Raw genomic sequence first — 16694 nt, forward strand, 5'->3', positions numbered from 1 at the left:
TGCTATGCAAAGAGAGAATGGGAGTTGTTAACTAGTCATGAAAATTCTAGTGGCATCTATAAACACAGCAACAGCATGTAGGTGGACTGCAAGTAATAGTGTTGATCCATGTGCGCACTGTTTCTTCTCCAGCATCTTTCGATGCCATAATTTCATGAGTGAGTGAGTGACATGGCTCCAGCAATTTTATAACCCAGGCAATGTGTGTTTCCACGACTAAAACCATAGTGAACATTGCCAACCCTGCCGGGTAGCTGCAATGACTCTTCTGCTCTAGGGCTATCATCACCACATGGTACCAAAGCAAAGACACAGATAAATGAGTATTGATAATGACCGTTTTTTAGTTGTGGTGTAGAGCCGAGAGTTTTGCAGATGGGCCTTTCCATATCAAGTGGTCCAATTTCAGAAAAAGTTTCTGCATGAAGGTCACGAATTTTGATGGAATTTTGTGTGAACATTCAATATGGGTAAAATTTCATCACCAATTCAATACCCTTGGTGATATAGTCTTTTGTTTGGCTCCATAGCGCAACTATTAACATTACACCCCTCAGTTTGTGACGACTTTGAGACATAATATCTCAGCAGTATTTTCTTGAAAGGAACAAAGCTAAGGCCAGCTTGTACAACTTTATGCAGTCTCTTATGTGAAATAAAAGATTTCATGAGCAATTTTCGTATGGATGATTTGAAGCAGAGTCGACCAAAAGAAATAAACAATTGGAAAAAATTTGAAGTTTAGCGTTTTATATCTCCAGAAGTAATTGTGGGATTAACCTGAAACTTTGCCGATAATAACATGCAATACAAGGACGTAGACTATAAAATTTCATTCTCCTTCTGCTTTCCAGTAGTTTACAGATTTAAGGCAAATTTGACAATTTTGTAAAAACACCAAAAATAGGTATTTTTATCCCACTTTTACAATAAAGTATTTTCTGTGTGAGCTTTTAAACTATTTTCATTAGAATGACCGTGTTATAAACTGCCTAAAAAACTAGACTTGGTTTTGCAATATTACTCTATAAGGCTCTAAAAACTTACAACACAGTGGAGCTGCATTGAGAATCTGACATCTTGTATTATGTTTTATAGTTATCTAGTAATGTGTGGAGAAAGTAAAGTCAGAAGTCCTAAAGAATAGGAAATGAGTCTGAATCAGAAAAACAGAAAAAAAGGTCGTCTACAGCACTCTTTAATTGTAAGAAATGAAAGGAAATAAAAATCCAATACAAAGGATAGTGTTCCACCTCCTTATTTTTCAGGTACCAGTAATCACAGTTGAAAAGTGTAAATTTTTTGTTTCTGCCCTATCAAACATTCTTACTGAACAGTCAGCCCTATGTGTAAAATAGTGAGTTGCATGTTAAAAATGTTCATAATCAATATTATGTAGTACTAATTCTCTCTAAGGTGTGTATCTTGTGATTTTTTATTTGAAGAGTATCTGTTAAATAGATAAGGGTGTAAAAGAAAGTTTGTATTTCAGTACTTTTATGCAGATATACTGTCTTTAACGGACTGATTGCACATGGAAAATATCACAAGGGAGGCACTGTGTGGGAAAATGTCATGTCAACTTTATCTGCCTATTCAGTATGCAAGTTTACAAAAAATAATATTAATGTGCTTTAATTCCTTTGGCAAAAAGAATTGTAATGCTGTGGGTGTAACTTGGCAAAATGAACAAGCCGGTAAAATTAAACAATGACGAAATTCTACTGCCAATGCACATTTGCTGGCTGAACTAAAGGGCAAGATACAGGAATCCAGTCATAAAGAACAGAAGGCAATTTTAAGCTTGGTATCTATAAGCTGGGCAATCAGAGAAACAAACACAAATTGTGGAGTATCAGAAAGAATGGTAAAGTGTGGAGAAAGCTTTAGGCAGAGAAGAGCATCCCAGCACTTTTTGAAAATAAGCAAGAAAGACAATTACCAGCAGAAATCACTAGTAGAGAGCAAAATATTTTTGAAGATGACGATTTTAGTAGAGTATGTCCTGGAAAAAGGATTTTTACCAGACTCTCAGACACAAAGACACACTTGCAGAATAGGTTGTTACTTTGCAGAGTATGGGAAATGTATGTGTGCTACAGTAATCGAAATGGGCCAAAAACAGGGTTCTCAGAATTTTGTGTAACAGTTGGATCACGTGGAATGCATGCACTGTGTTGTTTGCGTGCCGGCTGCTGTGGCCGAGCGGTTCTAGGCGCTTCAGTCCGGAACGGTCGCAGGTTTGAATCCTCGGATGCAGTAGATGGCTGTTGTCCAGGTGGTGACTCAGTAGCAGCAGGGGCCCCGGAGGCGTAATCTGCCTCCCCAATCCCTTCACGCCTTTCCCATCCATGGCTAATACCATCCTCCAGTGGAACTGCAGCGGTTTTTTCCACCATCTAGCTGAGCTCCGCCAACTTCTCAGCTGTCATCCTTTCGTTTGCATTGCTCTGCAGGAAACTTGGTTTCCAGCAATGCGGACCCCCGCCCTCCGTGGCTATCGGGGTTATTTTAAGAACCGGGCAGCTTATGAAAGGGTGTCTGGTGGCGTCTGCATATATGTCCTTAACTCTCTTCACAGCGAGTTTGTACCTCTACAAACAGCTTTAGAGGCTGTCGCTGTTCGGGTGTGGACGCCACAGGCTATCACCGTCTGCAGTATTTACCTTCCACCTGATGGTGCTGTCGCGCAGCATGTCCTGGCTGCTCTGATAGCCCAACTGCCGCCACCTTTTTTGCTGCTGGGCGATTTCAATGCCCACAACCCTCTATGGGGTGGGACTGTCTCCAATGCTCGCGGTCGGGCCGTGGAGCATGTGTTGGCTCAGCTTGACCTTAGCCTCTTGAACACCGTTGCTCCCACGCATTTCAGTGTGGCCCATGGCTCGTTCTCGGCCATCGATCTCTCTATTTGCAGCCCTGGACTTGTCCCATCCCTCCACTGGAGAGTGCATCCTGACCTGTGTGGTAGTGACCATTTTCCAATCTATTTGTCACTGCCCCAGTGTCATTCTTCTGGGCGCTTGCCCCGCTGGGCTCTCCACAGGGCTGACTGGCCAGCTTTTACTTCCGCTGTCACCATTGCGTCTCCCCCACAGGGTGACATTGACGAGGTGGTCCGTGTTTTCACCACGTCCATCATTTCAGCGGCCGAGGCTGCCATCCCCCGTTCCTCTGGCCTCCCTCGGCGGAAGGCTGTCCCCTGGTGGTCGCCGGAGATTGCTGAGGCTATTCGCGACCGTAGGCGGGCTCTCCAGCGTCATAGGCGGCACCCGTCTCTGGAGACCCTCATCGCCTTTAAGAGGCTCCGTGCCTTCGCCCGTCGTCTTATTGCACGGCGTAAGCAGGAGTGCTGGGAGAGGTACGTCTTCTCCCTGGGCTCCCGTGTCTCCTCCTCGCTCGTGTGGTCCCGGATCCGGCGGATTTATGGATCCCAGACCCCTATGGGTGTCCCTGGGCTCTCCTTGGACGGCGCTGTCTGCACGGACGCTGCCGCCATTGCTGAACAGCTAGCCGCGCACTTTGCTCAGAGCTTTGCGACTGCATCCTATCCCCCCGCCTTTCGCTCTCTAAAGGAGCGAGCCGAGCGGACGCCGTTCTCATTCCACACGTGTCATTATGAAACATACAATGCTCCTTTCAGCGAGAGGGAATTCCTCGCTGCCCTCGCCGATTGCCCTGATACAGCACCAGGCCCAGACTGCATCCACGCGCAGATGCTGAAGCATCTCTCCAGGGACTGCCAGAGACACATTCTCGCGATATTTAATCACATTTGGAGCGAAGGCGTGTTCCCGTCGCAATGGCGAGAGGGTCTTATTGTCCCCATCTTGAAGCCCGGTGCGGACCCACTGGCGGTGGACAGCTATCGTCCCATTACCCTCACCAACGTTTTGTGCAAATTGCTCGAACGTATGGTGGGGTGGCGTTTGTGCTGGGTCCTTGAGTCGCGCGGTCTCCTCGCTCCATCCCAGGGTGGCTTCCGTCGGGGCCGGTCTGCAGTGGACAATTTGGTGCGGCTGGAATCTGCAATCCGTACGGCCTTTGTCCGACGTCAGCATCTCGTTGCTGTATTTTTCGATCTGCGGAAGGCGTATGACACCACATGGAGGCATCACATCCTCGCCACGTTGCATGGGTGGGGTCTTCGTGGTCGGCTCCCGGCTTTTCTTCAAAGCTTTTTATTGCGCCGCTCTTTCCGGGTGCAAGTCGGTGCCACCTCTAGTTCCTCTTATATACAGGAAAATGAGGTCCCGCAGGGCTCGGTGTTGAGCGTCTCCTTATTTTTAGTGGCGATTAATGGTCTGGCTGCAGCAGTGGGGTCGTCGGTGTCGCCTTCTTTGTATGCCGACGACTTCTGCATCTCATTTAGCTCCACGACTATGGGAGTCGCCGAACGCAGGCTGCAAGTCGCCGTTCGCAAGGCAGCATCATGGGCTCTGACTCATGGTTTTCAGTTCTCTGCTGCCAAGACTCGAGTAATGCACTTCTGCAGGCGTCGGACGGTCCACCCTCATCCTGAACTTTACCTCGACGGCCACCTGCTTGACGTGGTGGACACTTGCCGCTTCTTGGGACTTGTGTTTGATGCCCGGCTCACATGGGTTCCTCATGTTACTCAGCTGAAGCACAAATGCTGGCGGCACCTCAACGCCCTCCGCTGCCTTAGCCACACGTCTTGGGGTGCAGATCGCTGCACGCTGCTGCGATTGTACAGAGCCCTTGTGCAGTCCCGGCTTGATTATGGGAGCCTGGCCTATGGGTCTGCGTCACCCTCAGTGTTGAAGTTGTTAGACCCCATACACCACTGTGGGGTTCGGCTTGCAACTGGCGCTTTTCGCACTAGTCCCGTGGATAGTCTACTGGTGGAGGCCGGGCTTCCCCCGCTGCGGATTCGCCGCCATCGTCTGCTCGCCGACTATGCTGTCCACGTCCATTGCTCGCCAGGCCATCCCAATCGTCGCCTGCTTTTCCCTGCCATGGTCCTCCATCTGCCCGAACGGCGACCTAGGTTTGGGCTTTCCGTAGCTGTCCGTGTCCAGTCCCTGCTGTCAGAACTGGGGTCATTCCCTCTTCTGCCTCCCTTCCGGGTCCGTACACCTACGCCTCCCTGGTGTTTGTCCCGGCCGTCTGTCCGTCTGGATTTGGCACAGGGACCTAAGGACTCGGTTCCGCCTGTGGCCCTCCGTCGCCGTTTTCTTGCGCTCCTCGAATCATTTCCGGGCTGTGAGCCTGTCTACACTGATGGTTCCCTTGTTGATGGTCGCACTGCCTACGCCTTTGCTCACTCTGCCCATGTTGAGCAACGCTCCTTGCCGGCTGGCTGCAGTATTTTTACTGCAGAGCTGGTGGCCATCTTGTGCGCTCTTGAGCATATGCGTTTCTGCTCAGGTAGGTCCATCGTCATCTGCAGTGACTCCCTGAGCAGCCTTCAGGCCATCGACCGCTGCTATCCCTCTTCTCCTCTGGTGTCCTCTATTCAGGAGTCTGTTTCCGCCATTGCCCGTTCTGGTCGTTCGGTGGTCTTGGTTTGGACGCCAGGTCATGTTGGCATCCCGGGGAACGAACGTGTTGACAGGCTGGCCAAAGGGGCGATCGACGCCCCGGCTTTGGAGATCGGCCTCACAGCTCGCGACCTGCAGCTTGTGTTGCGCCGTAAGGTGCTTGGGGTGTGGGCTGATGAGTGGCGTGGCCTGACATCCCCGAATAAGCTGCGGGCTGTTAAGGAGACGACCGATGTGTGGCGGTCCTCCTTGCGGATTTCTCGTAAGGAGTCTGTTGTCCTGTGCCGGCTGCGCATTGGGCACACATGGATGACGCATGGCCACCTATTGCGACGTGAGGGCCCACCTTTATGTCGCTGCGGCTGCATTTTGACAGCGGTCCACATTTTATTAGACTGTCCACTTTTAGTTGTGCTCAGGCAGTCGTTTCCACTGCCTGACTCGCTCCCTGCCCTTTTAACAGATGACTCTGCTATGGCTGACTTAGTTTTACGTTTTATTCGGGCAGGGGGTTTTTATCATTTACTCTGAGAGTTTCTGTTTTATTTGATTGTTTTGTGTTGATTCTGGCCTTTGGCCTACGGTTTTAAACTCAGTTTTTTAATGTGTTTTCGGTGGTTGGCTTTTCCTTTTTTTGTTCCTATGGTCGGCCAACCACCGTCGCACTCCATGTGCTTTTATTTTGTTTTGTCTGGTCCATGTCTACGTTTCTTTTGTTCTGTGTCGTCTGTCTCCTATTCTGTTGAACATATTTTATTCTCTGTGGGTATTTTTAGTATTTTGGAACAAGGGACCGATGACCTCTGCAGTTTGGTCCCTTTCATCCCTCAACCAACCAACCAACCAACCAGAAGCTATAGCATCTGCAGTTGCCAACTATTTTATGGAGCATGCGTGATCAACATGAAATAATTCTGTATAAGCAATAGATCTATACCAATTGGGACACTCTGGATGTGCAGCAGATGGCAGTAGATGAATTTATTGAAGAAATAACACCAAAAATTTGGAGTCTGTCATGCCATAATTACATAACCAAACATCGATGTTTGCATCATAAAGCTCTTGAATGTGACCTACAGGAAGGCAAGCGTATTATCCTAATGAATGTTGCCAAAAATTATTGATTTATCATTCAGGATACAGTGCGAGGTTTCCACTAGGCAAATGTCAAGCAACAAACTATCCATTTGTTGTTTATTTTCACCAAAATCAGAAGGTGGGCTCATAGTTTTTGCATTGTAAGTGACTGTCTGCAGCATGGTGCAATTACTGTACATGGCTTTTGTGAAGAAGCTAATCAAATATGTAAAAACACAGTTAAATCCATTATTTCAGCAATAGTTCCTGCACCAAGCACAAAACTTTCAAAAAGTTTCTCAATTTTGCTATCTTAAAAGAGACCTCGGAATGATGGCAGAATGGAATTTTTTTGCTATAATGATTGGCAGTGAGAGCAAACTCATAACTGCCAATTAATATGTGGATTCTTATGCCTATAGATCAGTTTCACTTCTGCTGTGAGAGCATTAATGACCTTAAATTTGCCTTCATCAGCAAAGAAGAAATATAATGTCACAAGCAGATACGTTTAAACATGAGCATACTGTAGCAGCAGCAGCTTGAGAAAATGATAATTTTTTTCCAGCTGATAAAACAATAATTCAGGTCAGCGGAGTCTCAAATAATGCATCATCTTTTCTGGCCAAAATTAGGGACACCAGTGAAGCAAATATATTACAATCAAACCTCCAGATAGGGTAATATGCTGCTTGCATTTATGAAAATGAGTGGTGGATTGTAAACATTGTGAGACTTCCTCTGAACATAAGGACACTTTAATAAGAGTTATGCTGCCACATAACTCAGAAAATTCATTTTATTGGTCATCAAGTAGTGACGTTTGCTGGGTTTGAATTCGCATATTGTTGCAGTTATTCCAGCTCCATCAGTGACATTGTCTGGCCAGCAGCAGAGTTTTCCTCATGACATTCAACAACAGATTAATGAAACATTTAGGATCCTAAAAGGACTACTTTTAGCTTTGGCGTGGGAGACTTTTATAAATTTATCATTGGTCTTGGGATCCTGTGTGAAGAACCTCTTTATGAGGCTTGGGATCCCATGGTGGCTGCTGTCATGCAGATATCTGGTGTGGCCCCCTATGGTGATGGGGATGCTGGTTTTCTCTTTTTAAATAAATAAATAAAAGCAGTGGTTAAGCCACCATGGACCTTAGCAACACATTTATACAATTTTTCAGCAGTACACTAATGTTTCACATTAACTGCAAACTATGTGAACACAAAAATGCGCTTAACTTTAGATCAGAATTGGACTAGCAGATTATTAGCACTGCACAATACAAGACACATTTAAAATTCTGTGTAACTGGAATTCCTGTACAAAAAGTGTCAGGCGGACAGCTACGAACTTCTCTAGAATTTACACAATATGACAATGGTGTAAAACTGGAATGCAGTTTATGTGATTTGTGTTGCAGCCATTCTGCATCAGTGATTTCCAGTGCCTGGGTACTGAACAATTTAATTTTGAAGTTTGTAACTAATTGAATTTGTCTTTATTATAACAGAAAAACGGTCTGAAATATGTCATGATGAGTCGCAACAAAAGACACTCCTTTTTTTCTAGTTTTTCTATGTTCTAACTCGATTTCACTTAATAGTCCTCAAGAGTTTTTTTATATTACCTTCCCCAGAAAGTACTAACCATTTGTAGCACATAATAAAAGACGTCATATTTAATATGAGTATGAGCAGAATATGGACATATTTTCAGTGCTTCTCTACCTTGTCGTTTTTTTAGAACCTTATATGCTCACACTGCACAACAAAATCTGGTTTTTTAGGTGATTTAGAACATGGCCTTTCTTATGAAAATGGTGGAAAAGAGATTGCAGCAAATGCTTGTTGTGAAGTTGGGCTAAAACTACCAATTTTTGACGTGCAAAAATTGTCGACTTTGCCCTAAATTTGTTAGGTATTTGGAAGCAGTAGCAAATTTTGTATTCCTAGATCATGTATTGATAAGTTATTATTTGCAAAGTTTCAAGTTTATCCCACAGCTGCTTTCGGAGATATAAAAAGCGGAACTTCACATTTTTTTAAATGTCTATTTTTTTGGCGATGTTGCTTCAAATTATCCATATGAAAATTGCTCATGAAAACTTTCTTTAATACTTCACTTAAGAGAGCACAAAAAGTTGTGCAAGATGGCTTAGTTTCATTTCTAGTAAGAAAACATTTTCAGAGAAATAGTGTCTCAAAGTTGCGAAAAACTCAGGGGTGCAATGTTGAAACCTGCACTATGGGGCCAAACAAATGACTAATCTCTGCAGTATTGAATTAGTGCTTGTGAAACATTACTGATGTTCAGTGGGAACAGGTGCGTTATGTTCACACCAAATTTTATTAAAATATTTGATAATCATGCATGAACCTGTAGACCACTTGGCACAGAATGACCAAGATATTAGCCCATGTACCAGCTGTAGAAGTATGAAACCATAATTTCCCTACAGATTGAATGCTTGTTGAAGCTTTTGGTGAACATGTTCTTGGAAAAACACAGTGTTTCGAGTTGTTCGAAAAATTCAAAAATTGTGATTTTGACGTGCGAAATGACAAGCATGGGAAACCACCAAAAAAGTTCAAAGACAACAAATTGTAGGCCTTACGTGATGAAGATGATACTGAAACTCAACAGGAACTTGCAGAGCAATTGAGTGTGATGCAGAAAGCCATTCCTATTTGGTTGAAAGCTATAGGAAAGGTGCAGAAAGTGGGAAAATGGATTCCACATGATGTGAATGAAAGACAGCAAGTGAATTGAAAGACCACTTGTGGAATGCTGCTCGCCAGATACAAAAGAAAGTCGTTTCTCTATTGAATAGTGACAGTGATGAAAAATGGATACATTTTGAAAATCATAAGCATCATAAATCATGGGTGAATCCACTGCAAGACCAAATCACTTTGGAAAGAAGACAGTGCTCTGTGTTTGGTGGGATCAGAAGGGTGTTATCTGTTATGAGCTGGTAAAACCTCGTGAAACCGTTAACACTGATCGCTACCAACAGCAAGTGATCGATTTAAATTGAGCATTACGTGAAAAATGACCGGAAAGTGGTACAAGGCAACACCAAGACTTGGCTTCATCCGATTATTATCTGTTTGCATCGCAGGGACATGTTCTCACAGAACAGCACCTCAATTCGTATGAAAATGTACGAAAATGGCTCGCTGAGTGGTTTTCTTCAAAAGAAGAACTTTTTTTTTTTGGTGTGGCATTCATAGCCTGCTGAAGAGGTGGGAGATGATTATAAATAGCAATGGAGATTATTTTGAATAAAATATTGTTTGTCAGTTTCAAACAGCAGACATGTAATTACTGCAACCAAATTCTAATTTCATACTTCTGCACTGGTATACTGGTTTCCACTATAGATTATCCACCAGATTTTTGTCATTCCTAACACGTACCGTTAGTTTTCATATCTTGAAAGGGCAGCACTTAGTGCTTCTGAAATTCCACCGGACTGAACTTGGGGTGAAAACTTTTTAAGTTGATTCAAGAAATCAGTGATACATCACGTACACTCTTCATAAATATCACTAGACCATGTACAATAGTTTCTCATAAGACTGAGTGAGATACAATGCTGGTCATTGAAATTGCCAACCCAGGTAGGATAGCAAATACTGAAGTTTTGCTTATTTGTGTATAAAGTGCAGTAGGAGGAGTACACAATTAAATTTCTTGTTGATTTGGGGATTTTGAGGATGGAAAATGTGGCATACTGAGCTATCACCTCTGGCAGCTACAATGGTTCTACCTGGCTGGGATTGAGTCAAACTGAGCTTGGATGACAGGCATGGGCATGTCATTTCCTGCCTCTCCAACTCTGTACCAGAGTTCATCAATCGTAGTGGAGCATCTCCAACAAGATTGGTCATATAGTGTGGAAATATGATGTGAAATGTGTTTTCCAACCTTAATCTAAGATGAGGGTCCATTTAGTTTCTGTTAAGGATGATCCTTGTTTGCGAAAGGCTGTTGTCTCTCGTATTCCTTGTAGTTGTGGCATGTCATGCATTGGTCACACTATCAGGATCATGGAGGACCAGTACACTGAGCATAAGTGTCACCAACTTGTGTGATGTCAAAGATAGGGCACAGCTACTGGCATTAAAACATTGGAAATTTAGCAGCAGCTGCATCCAAGTTACCAGCTATGTGGCCCTGAGATGACTGTGGTGTGTATGCTACAGATCCATATTATGATGAAAATAATTTGCAAATTTTTGTTCTCTTCAGAGCCTCCACCTGCGGATCCCCTGCTCATCTGGATATGCTGTCACTTCTATGTCCAGTATTGTCATTAAATATACTATTGTTAGTGTACCTCTCTCTCTGCCGCTATACCAGGGGAAACCACAACAATGTTTTCTGTGCTGACAGTCTGTGGTGCACCAGACATTCTTGCACTGCCCATGTTAATATTTGTCTCGCTGCGAACTGGCTGTTTTCCTGTTGTAATTGGCAAAAATCGTAGCTAGTGTTTTAATGGCATCATTTGTAAACTGTCAACGTAATAACTAACAAACTTGTTGTTTGATCCAACTTTGATTGCCTTTATTGTCTCCTTGGTGTATAGATGATAGAAGGTAAATCTTCAAGAATTCTAGCTACTTGTCCTGGCAGAACACCTTTTAAAGATGTAAAAGACTGTGAACTTAAAATCTTGAGAACAGCACCATGAGGCAGTGTGCCAGTCAGCTATACATTATGTTGGATGTTGTCAGATTTTATGTATCTTGTTTAGGGCTGACAGTCAGTTTGTCGCAAATAATGTCCATTCTAAAGTATACACTTAAACAAATGTCGCTTGTCAGTAATGAAATTTTCCTTCTTGATTGAAGATATCTGCCTCATAATGAAATATTCATTGGTTGGAAATCTGAGAATGATAGCATTGTTGTTTTTGTTATAATTACTGGTACAGCCAAGAATACAACATTTGTTTACCATTCTAAAATTTAATACTCCACTGTGTGTCCACACATGCGTGTGACTCAAAGGCAACTATGAAGGACAAGAGAACAGAAGAGTTTACATCTGCATAAATACTCTGCAAATCACACTTAAGAACCTGACAGAAGGTTCATCAAACCACCTTCCCAATAATTCTTTATTATTCCAATCTTGAACAGTGCGCGGAAAAATCAAACACCTATATCTTTCCTTGCTAGCTCTGATTTCCGGTATTTCATTATAATGATCATTTCTCCCTATGGAGGTTCGTGTCAACAAAATATTTTTGCATTCGGAGGAGAAAGTTGGTGATTGAAATTTTGTGAGAAGATTCCTTAGCAGTGAAAAATGCCTTTGTTTTAATTATGTCCACCCCAAATTCTGTATCATGTCAGTAACACTCTCTCTCTCTCTCTCTCTCTCTCTCTCTCTCTCTCTCTCTCTCTCTCTCTCTCTCTCTCTCCTGTTTCATGATAATACAAAATGTGCTGCTCTGCAGTGGAGTGTGTGCTGATATGAAACTTCCTGGCAGATTAAAACTGTGTGCCGGACTGAGACTTGAACTTGGGACCTTTGCCTTTCGCGGGCAAGTGCTCTACCTTCTGATCTACTCAAGCATGACTCACAACCCATCCTCACAGCTTCACTTCTGCCAGTACCTCGTCCCCTACCTTCCAAACTTCACAGAAGCTTCTGTGAAGTCTGGAAGGTAAGAGATGAGGTGCTGCTGGAACTGAAACAGAGCACTTGCCCGCAAAAGGCAAAGGTCCCGAGATCAAGCCTCAGTCTGGAACACAGTTATATTCTGCCAGGAAGTTTTGTGCTGCTCTTCTTTGAACTTTCTCGGTGTACTCCATTAATCTTATGTGGTAAGGATCCCAGACTGCACAGCAGTACTCCAAAAGAGGACGTACAAGTGTAGTGTAGGCAGTCTCTATATTAGATCTATTACCTTTGGTTCACCTTCCCCACAACATTTTCTGTGTTTTCTTTCCAATTTAAGTTGTGTGTAATTGTAATTATTAGGTATTTAGTTGAATTTATGGCATTTAGATTTGACTGATTTATCGTGTAACCGAATTTTAATGTATTTCTTTTAGCTCTCAAGTGGATGACTTCACACATTTCATTATTGAGGCTCAATTGCCAATTTTTGCACCATATGGATATCTTTTCTAAATCGTTTTACAATTTGTTTTGATCTTCTGATCACTGTACTAGACGATAAATGACAGCATCATCTGCAAACAGCGCAAGACAGCTGCTCAGATTGTCTCCTAAATTGTTTAGATAGATAAAGAACAGCAGAATGATTTAAAGCACTTACAAATACCTCCACGTACCTGTCATCCATGAGGTGCATAGCAATTAAGTGATGTCACTTTCTACTTCTGAAACAACTTTAAGGCTTATTCTCTAGTGGCATTACGTGGAGCTATGCTGATATATTTTAATGGTTAAGGTAGTTGCTTGTGGTAAGCAGCAAATCCATATATAAATCCTCCTGTGGTACAAATTTTCGTAAACGTAATATTGTAGATTGAGTATTTCTGGATGGATTTCACTGATGTCAATGTATCTGACTGATTTCTTCTCCAGTGGTTTCATTTCAGGTTATTTATTTAAATTTGTACGTATTCCTATGACCAAGAAAGCCAAATTCCTCATCTGAATTGGTTCAGCCAATGGTGCCTTCTCAGATACCCAGTGGAAGGATCAATGATTGTGATTTTCAGAAGTGATAGGAGGAAACATTGTACGCAGTGAAAATTTCAGTCAGGCAGGATACTCAGACAGCTTATGGTTAAGGCAGAACTTCGCTATAAATAGACCATGACATGGTTCAGCATGAATCTTTATTTATTATATATTCATTACATTGTAGACCCTGACCAAATTTTACTGATATTGCTTCATGTCACTGGTTTAAACCTCCTAGAATCCTTCATTTCATTTTAAGTAATGTAATTGAATTGAAATTGCTTTTGCTAATGTAATTTCAAGTATTTGTGACTGATTAATTTGTTGCTCTCTGTTAGTACAGCTCACACCATGCTCAAACGCCGTAATAACCAGCTGCCTGATAATTTACCGCAGCTCCAGAATTTAATTAAAAAGGATCCAGAATCCTACAAAGATGAGGTAAGGTCGGAGTGGTGTTATCTTCAAGCATGTCTGTTGCAACATTATATATACTTTGTTAAGCATTGATAGCCAACAGTCAGTTTTTTTTAAAGCTTAAAGAGGCGTTAGAAAACTGAAGAAATGTATGAAAGTAGTACTCTCCTGTACTTAATGTGTGTTATCTACTCATTTTTACGAGGTGTCGAATTTCACTATATACTCTTCCTCTCACAGCTTCTGTTTTCGTCCTCTCCGTATCCCTCTTTCTAGTTACTAATTGCATTACCAATTACATTCTTCATTTTTCTTTTTAATATCTCTTCATCTTTAATTGACATTTGCTTATTGTTTTGTGTGAATGTGTGTGAATGTTGTCTACTTTAGAAGAAGGCCTTTGACTGAAAGCTCAAATGTATAGCATTCTTTTTGTTGTACCTGTCTGCGACTCAACATCTCCTGGTTGAGTAGCAGTTTACCGTTCTAACAATACTGACATTGTAAGATAACTCATCTTTCATTGATATGCAACAGATGTGTGAACGCAATTCATATTTGCATTTTATTTTCATTTTCATCAGTGGGTTTTTGAAACTTTTATTAGATGTTGCACTTCCAAAGAGAATAGGAGAGAATTTCTACTTTATGAAAGACTCAGTTTATATATTTTTAATTTACCTATACATATTTCAGCACTGTGGGTGCTATATTTAGTCAGTTTTTGTATTAATTTGCCTGAAAAGTTGTTGTGACATGATAATACATTGTGAAGGTTAACCCTTTCGCGGCTATGGGCATAAATATGTGCCCGGCAGATAGAGTGCCCAGATGGCTTTTCAGGTGTACATGTATGCCGAACAGGTAGAACAGCCAGATGGCTAAGCACATTTATTTATACCTGCAGGCAGGAAAGACTGACAGTGGGGTGCAGAAGCAGGTAAATGTGCACAGTAGAATGATGACTTGCTGTTGCCTGCATTTCAACTTTCCTACCAACATTGTTGTTAACTGCTCTTCTTTGTAATAAAGAAAATGCTACAGCTTTCACTTGCTCCTGTTTCCTTTCTACATATGAGGAGACAGAACCAATACAATTTGATTTCCTCACATATGCAAGACAAATGACACAAATGTATATAATGCTAACAATGCACAAAAAAAAAAAAAAAAAAAAAATACTTGCAGTTTCTCATCAACAATCTCAGCTACGCATAACAGAAAACAACACTCACAGCCAATTAATTGTAATTTGATTTCCCAATTCACAAACTATACTTGATATAAATACACATAAAGTGAAAGGGTATGAATTATTCTACACAATTCACGTATCAGATATTTCAAACGGCAAACAGTATAACAAAATATTTGCATTTTGTCAGCAAACCTTGCGGCCAGAAGTGACAGAAAACGGCACACACAGTCAAGTAACTGTAGTTTGGTTTCAATATGAGAGAAGGAAAGTTGCTACTCAGCATATAGCGGAGATGCTGAGCCACGATGGGCACAATAAAAAGATTTACACAATCATAGCTTTCGGCCATTAAGGCCTTTGTCAGCAGTACACACACACACACACACACACACACACACACACACACACACAAGTGCAAGTTGCACACACATCTGCAGTCTCAGAGAGCTGAAACTACACTGCGAGCAGCAGCACCAGTGCATGATGGGAGTGGCGACTGGGTAGTGGTAGGAGGAGGGTGGGGCGGGGAGGGGAGGGATAGTATGGTGGGAGTGGCGGACAGTGAAGTGTTGCAGTTTAGATGGAGGGTAGGAGAGAAGGTGCAGAGGGGGGAGGGGGGGGAGTAAGTAGTGGAAAGGAGAGAAATAAAAATAAAAATAAAAGAAATTAAAAGACTGGGTGTGGCAGTGAAATGACGGCTGTGTAGTGCTGGAATGGAAACAGGGAGAGGGCTGGATGGGTGAGGACAATGACTAATGAAGGTTGAGGCCAGGAGGGTTATGCGAACGTAGGATGTATTGCGGGGAAAGTTCCCACCTGCGCAATTCAGAAAAGCTGGTGTTGGTGGGAAGGACCCATATGGCACAGGCTGTGAAGCAATCATTAAGATGAGGGATATCGTGTGGCAGCATGTTATGCAACAGGGTGGCCCACTTGTTTCCTAGCCACAGTTTGTCGGTGGCCGTTCATGCACACAGACAGCTTGTTAGTTGTCATGCCTTCATAGAATGCAGCACAGTGGTTGCAGCTTAGGTTGTAGATCACGTGACTGGTTTCACAGGTAGCCCTGCCTTTGATGTGATAGGTAATGTTAGTGACCAGACTGGAGTAGGTGGTGGTAGGAGTATGTGTGGGACAGGTCTTGCATCTAGGTCTATTACAGGGGTATGAGCCATGAGGTAAGGGATTGGGAGTAGGGTTTGTGTAAGGATGGACGACAGCAGAATATCACGGTAGGAGGGGTGGGAAGGATAGTGGGTAGGACATTTTTCATTTCAGGGCACGACGAGAGGTCATCGAAACTGTGGCGGAGAATGTAATTCAGTTGTTCCAGTCCCATATGGTACTGAGTTATGAGGGGAATGCTCCTCTGTGGCCGGACTGTGGGACTTTGGGAGGTGGTGGGGGACTCGAAAGATAAGGCACGGGAGATTTGTTTTTGTACAAGGATGGGAGGATAATTACAGTCAGTGAAGACTTCAGAGAGACCTTCGGTATATTTAGAGAGGGACTGCTCATCACTGCAGATGCTACGACCACGGGTGGCTAGGCTGTACGGAAGGGACTTCTTGGTATGAAACGGGTGGCAGCTGTCGAAGTGGAGGTGTTGCTGGTGGTTAGTAGGTTTGATATGGACGGACGTACTGATGTAGCCATCTCTGAGACGGAGGTCAACATCTAGGAAGGTGGCTTGTTGGGTTGAGTAGGACCAGGTGAAGCAAATAGAGGAGAAGTTGTTGAGGTTCTGGAGGAATGTGAATAAGGTGTCCTCACCTTCAATCCAGATAGCAAAGATGTCATCAGTGAATCTGAACTAGGTG

At 43.0% G+C, this 16694-nt stretch overlaps 1 protein-coding gene across 2 annotated transcripts in view; it reads left to right on the forward strand.

Annotated features, from left to right (window-relative positions):
* The window catches only part of LOC124611521 (protein SDA1 homolog), a 179651-nt gene that overhangs the window by 15309 nt on the left and 147648 nt on the right, over positions 1-16694 (forward strand). The window contains exon 2 of one of the 2 annotated variants that reach the window (XM_047140253.1): positions 13598-13700. In XM_047140253.1, coding sequence (XP_046996209.1) covers positions 13611-13700 — 90 coding nt within the window. In that variant the 5' untranslated portion in view covers positions 13598-13610. The remainder of the gene's footprint in view (positions 1-13597; positions 13701-16694) is intronic. The other variant, XM_047140252.1, reaches the window with a different exon arrangement.

The sequence above is a fragment of the Schistocerca americana genome, chromosome 1 (genome assembly GCF_021461395.2).
Source record: "Schistocerca americana isolate TAMUIC-IGC-003095 chromosome 1, iqSchAmer2.1, whole genome shotgun sequence".
Taxonomy (NCBI): Eukaryota; Metazoa; Arthropoda; class Insecta; order Orthoptera; family Acrididae; genus Schistocerca; species Schistocerca americana.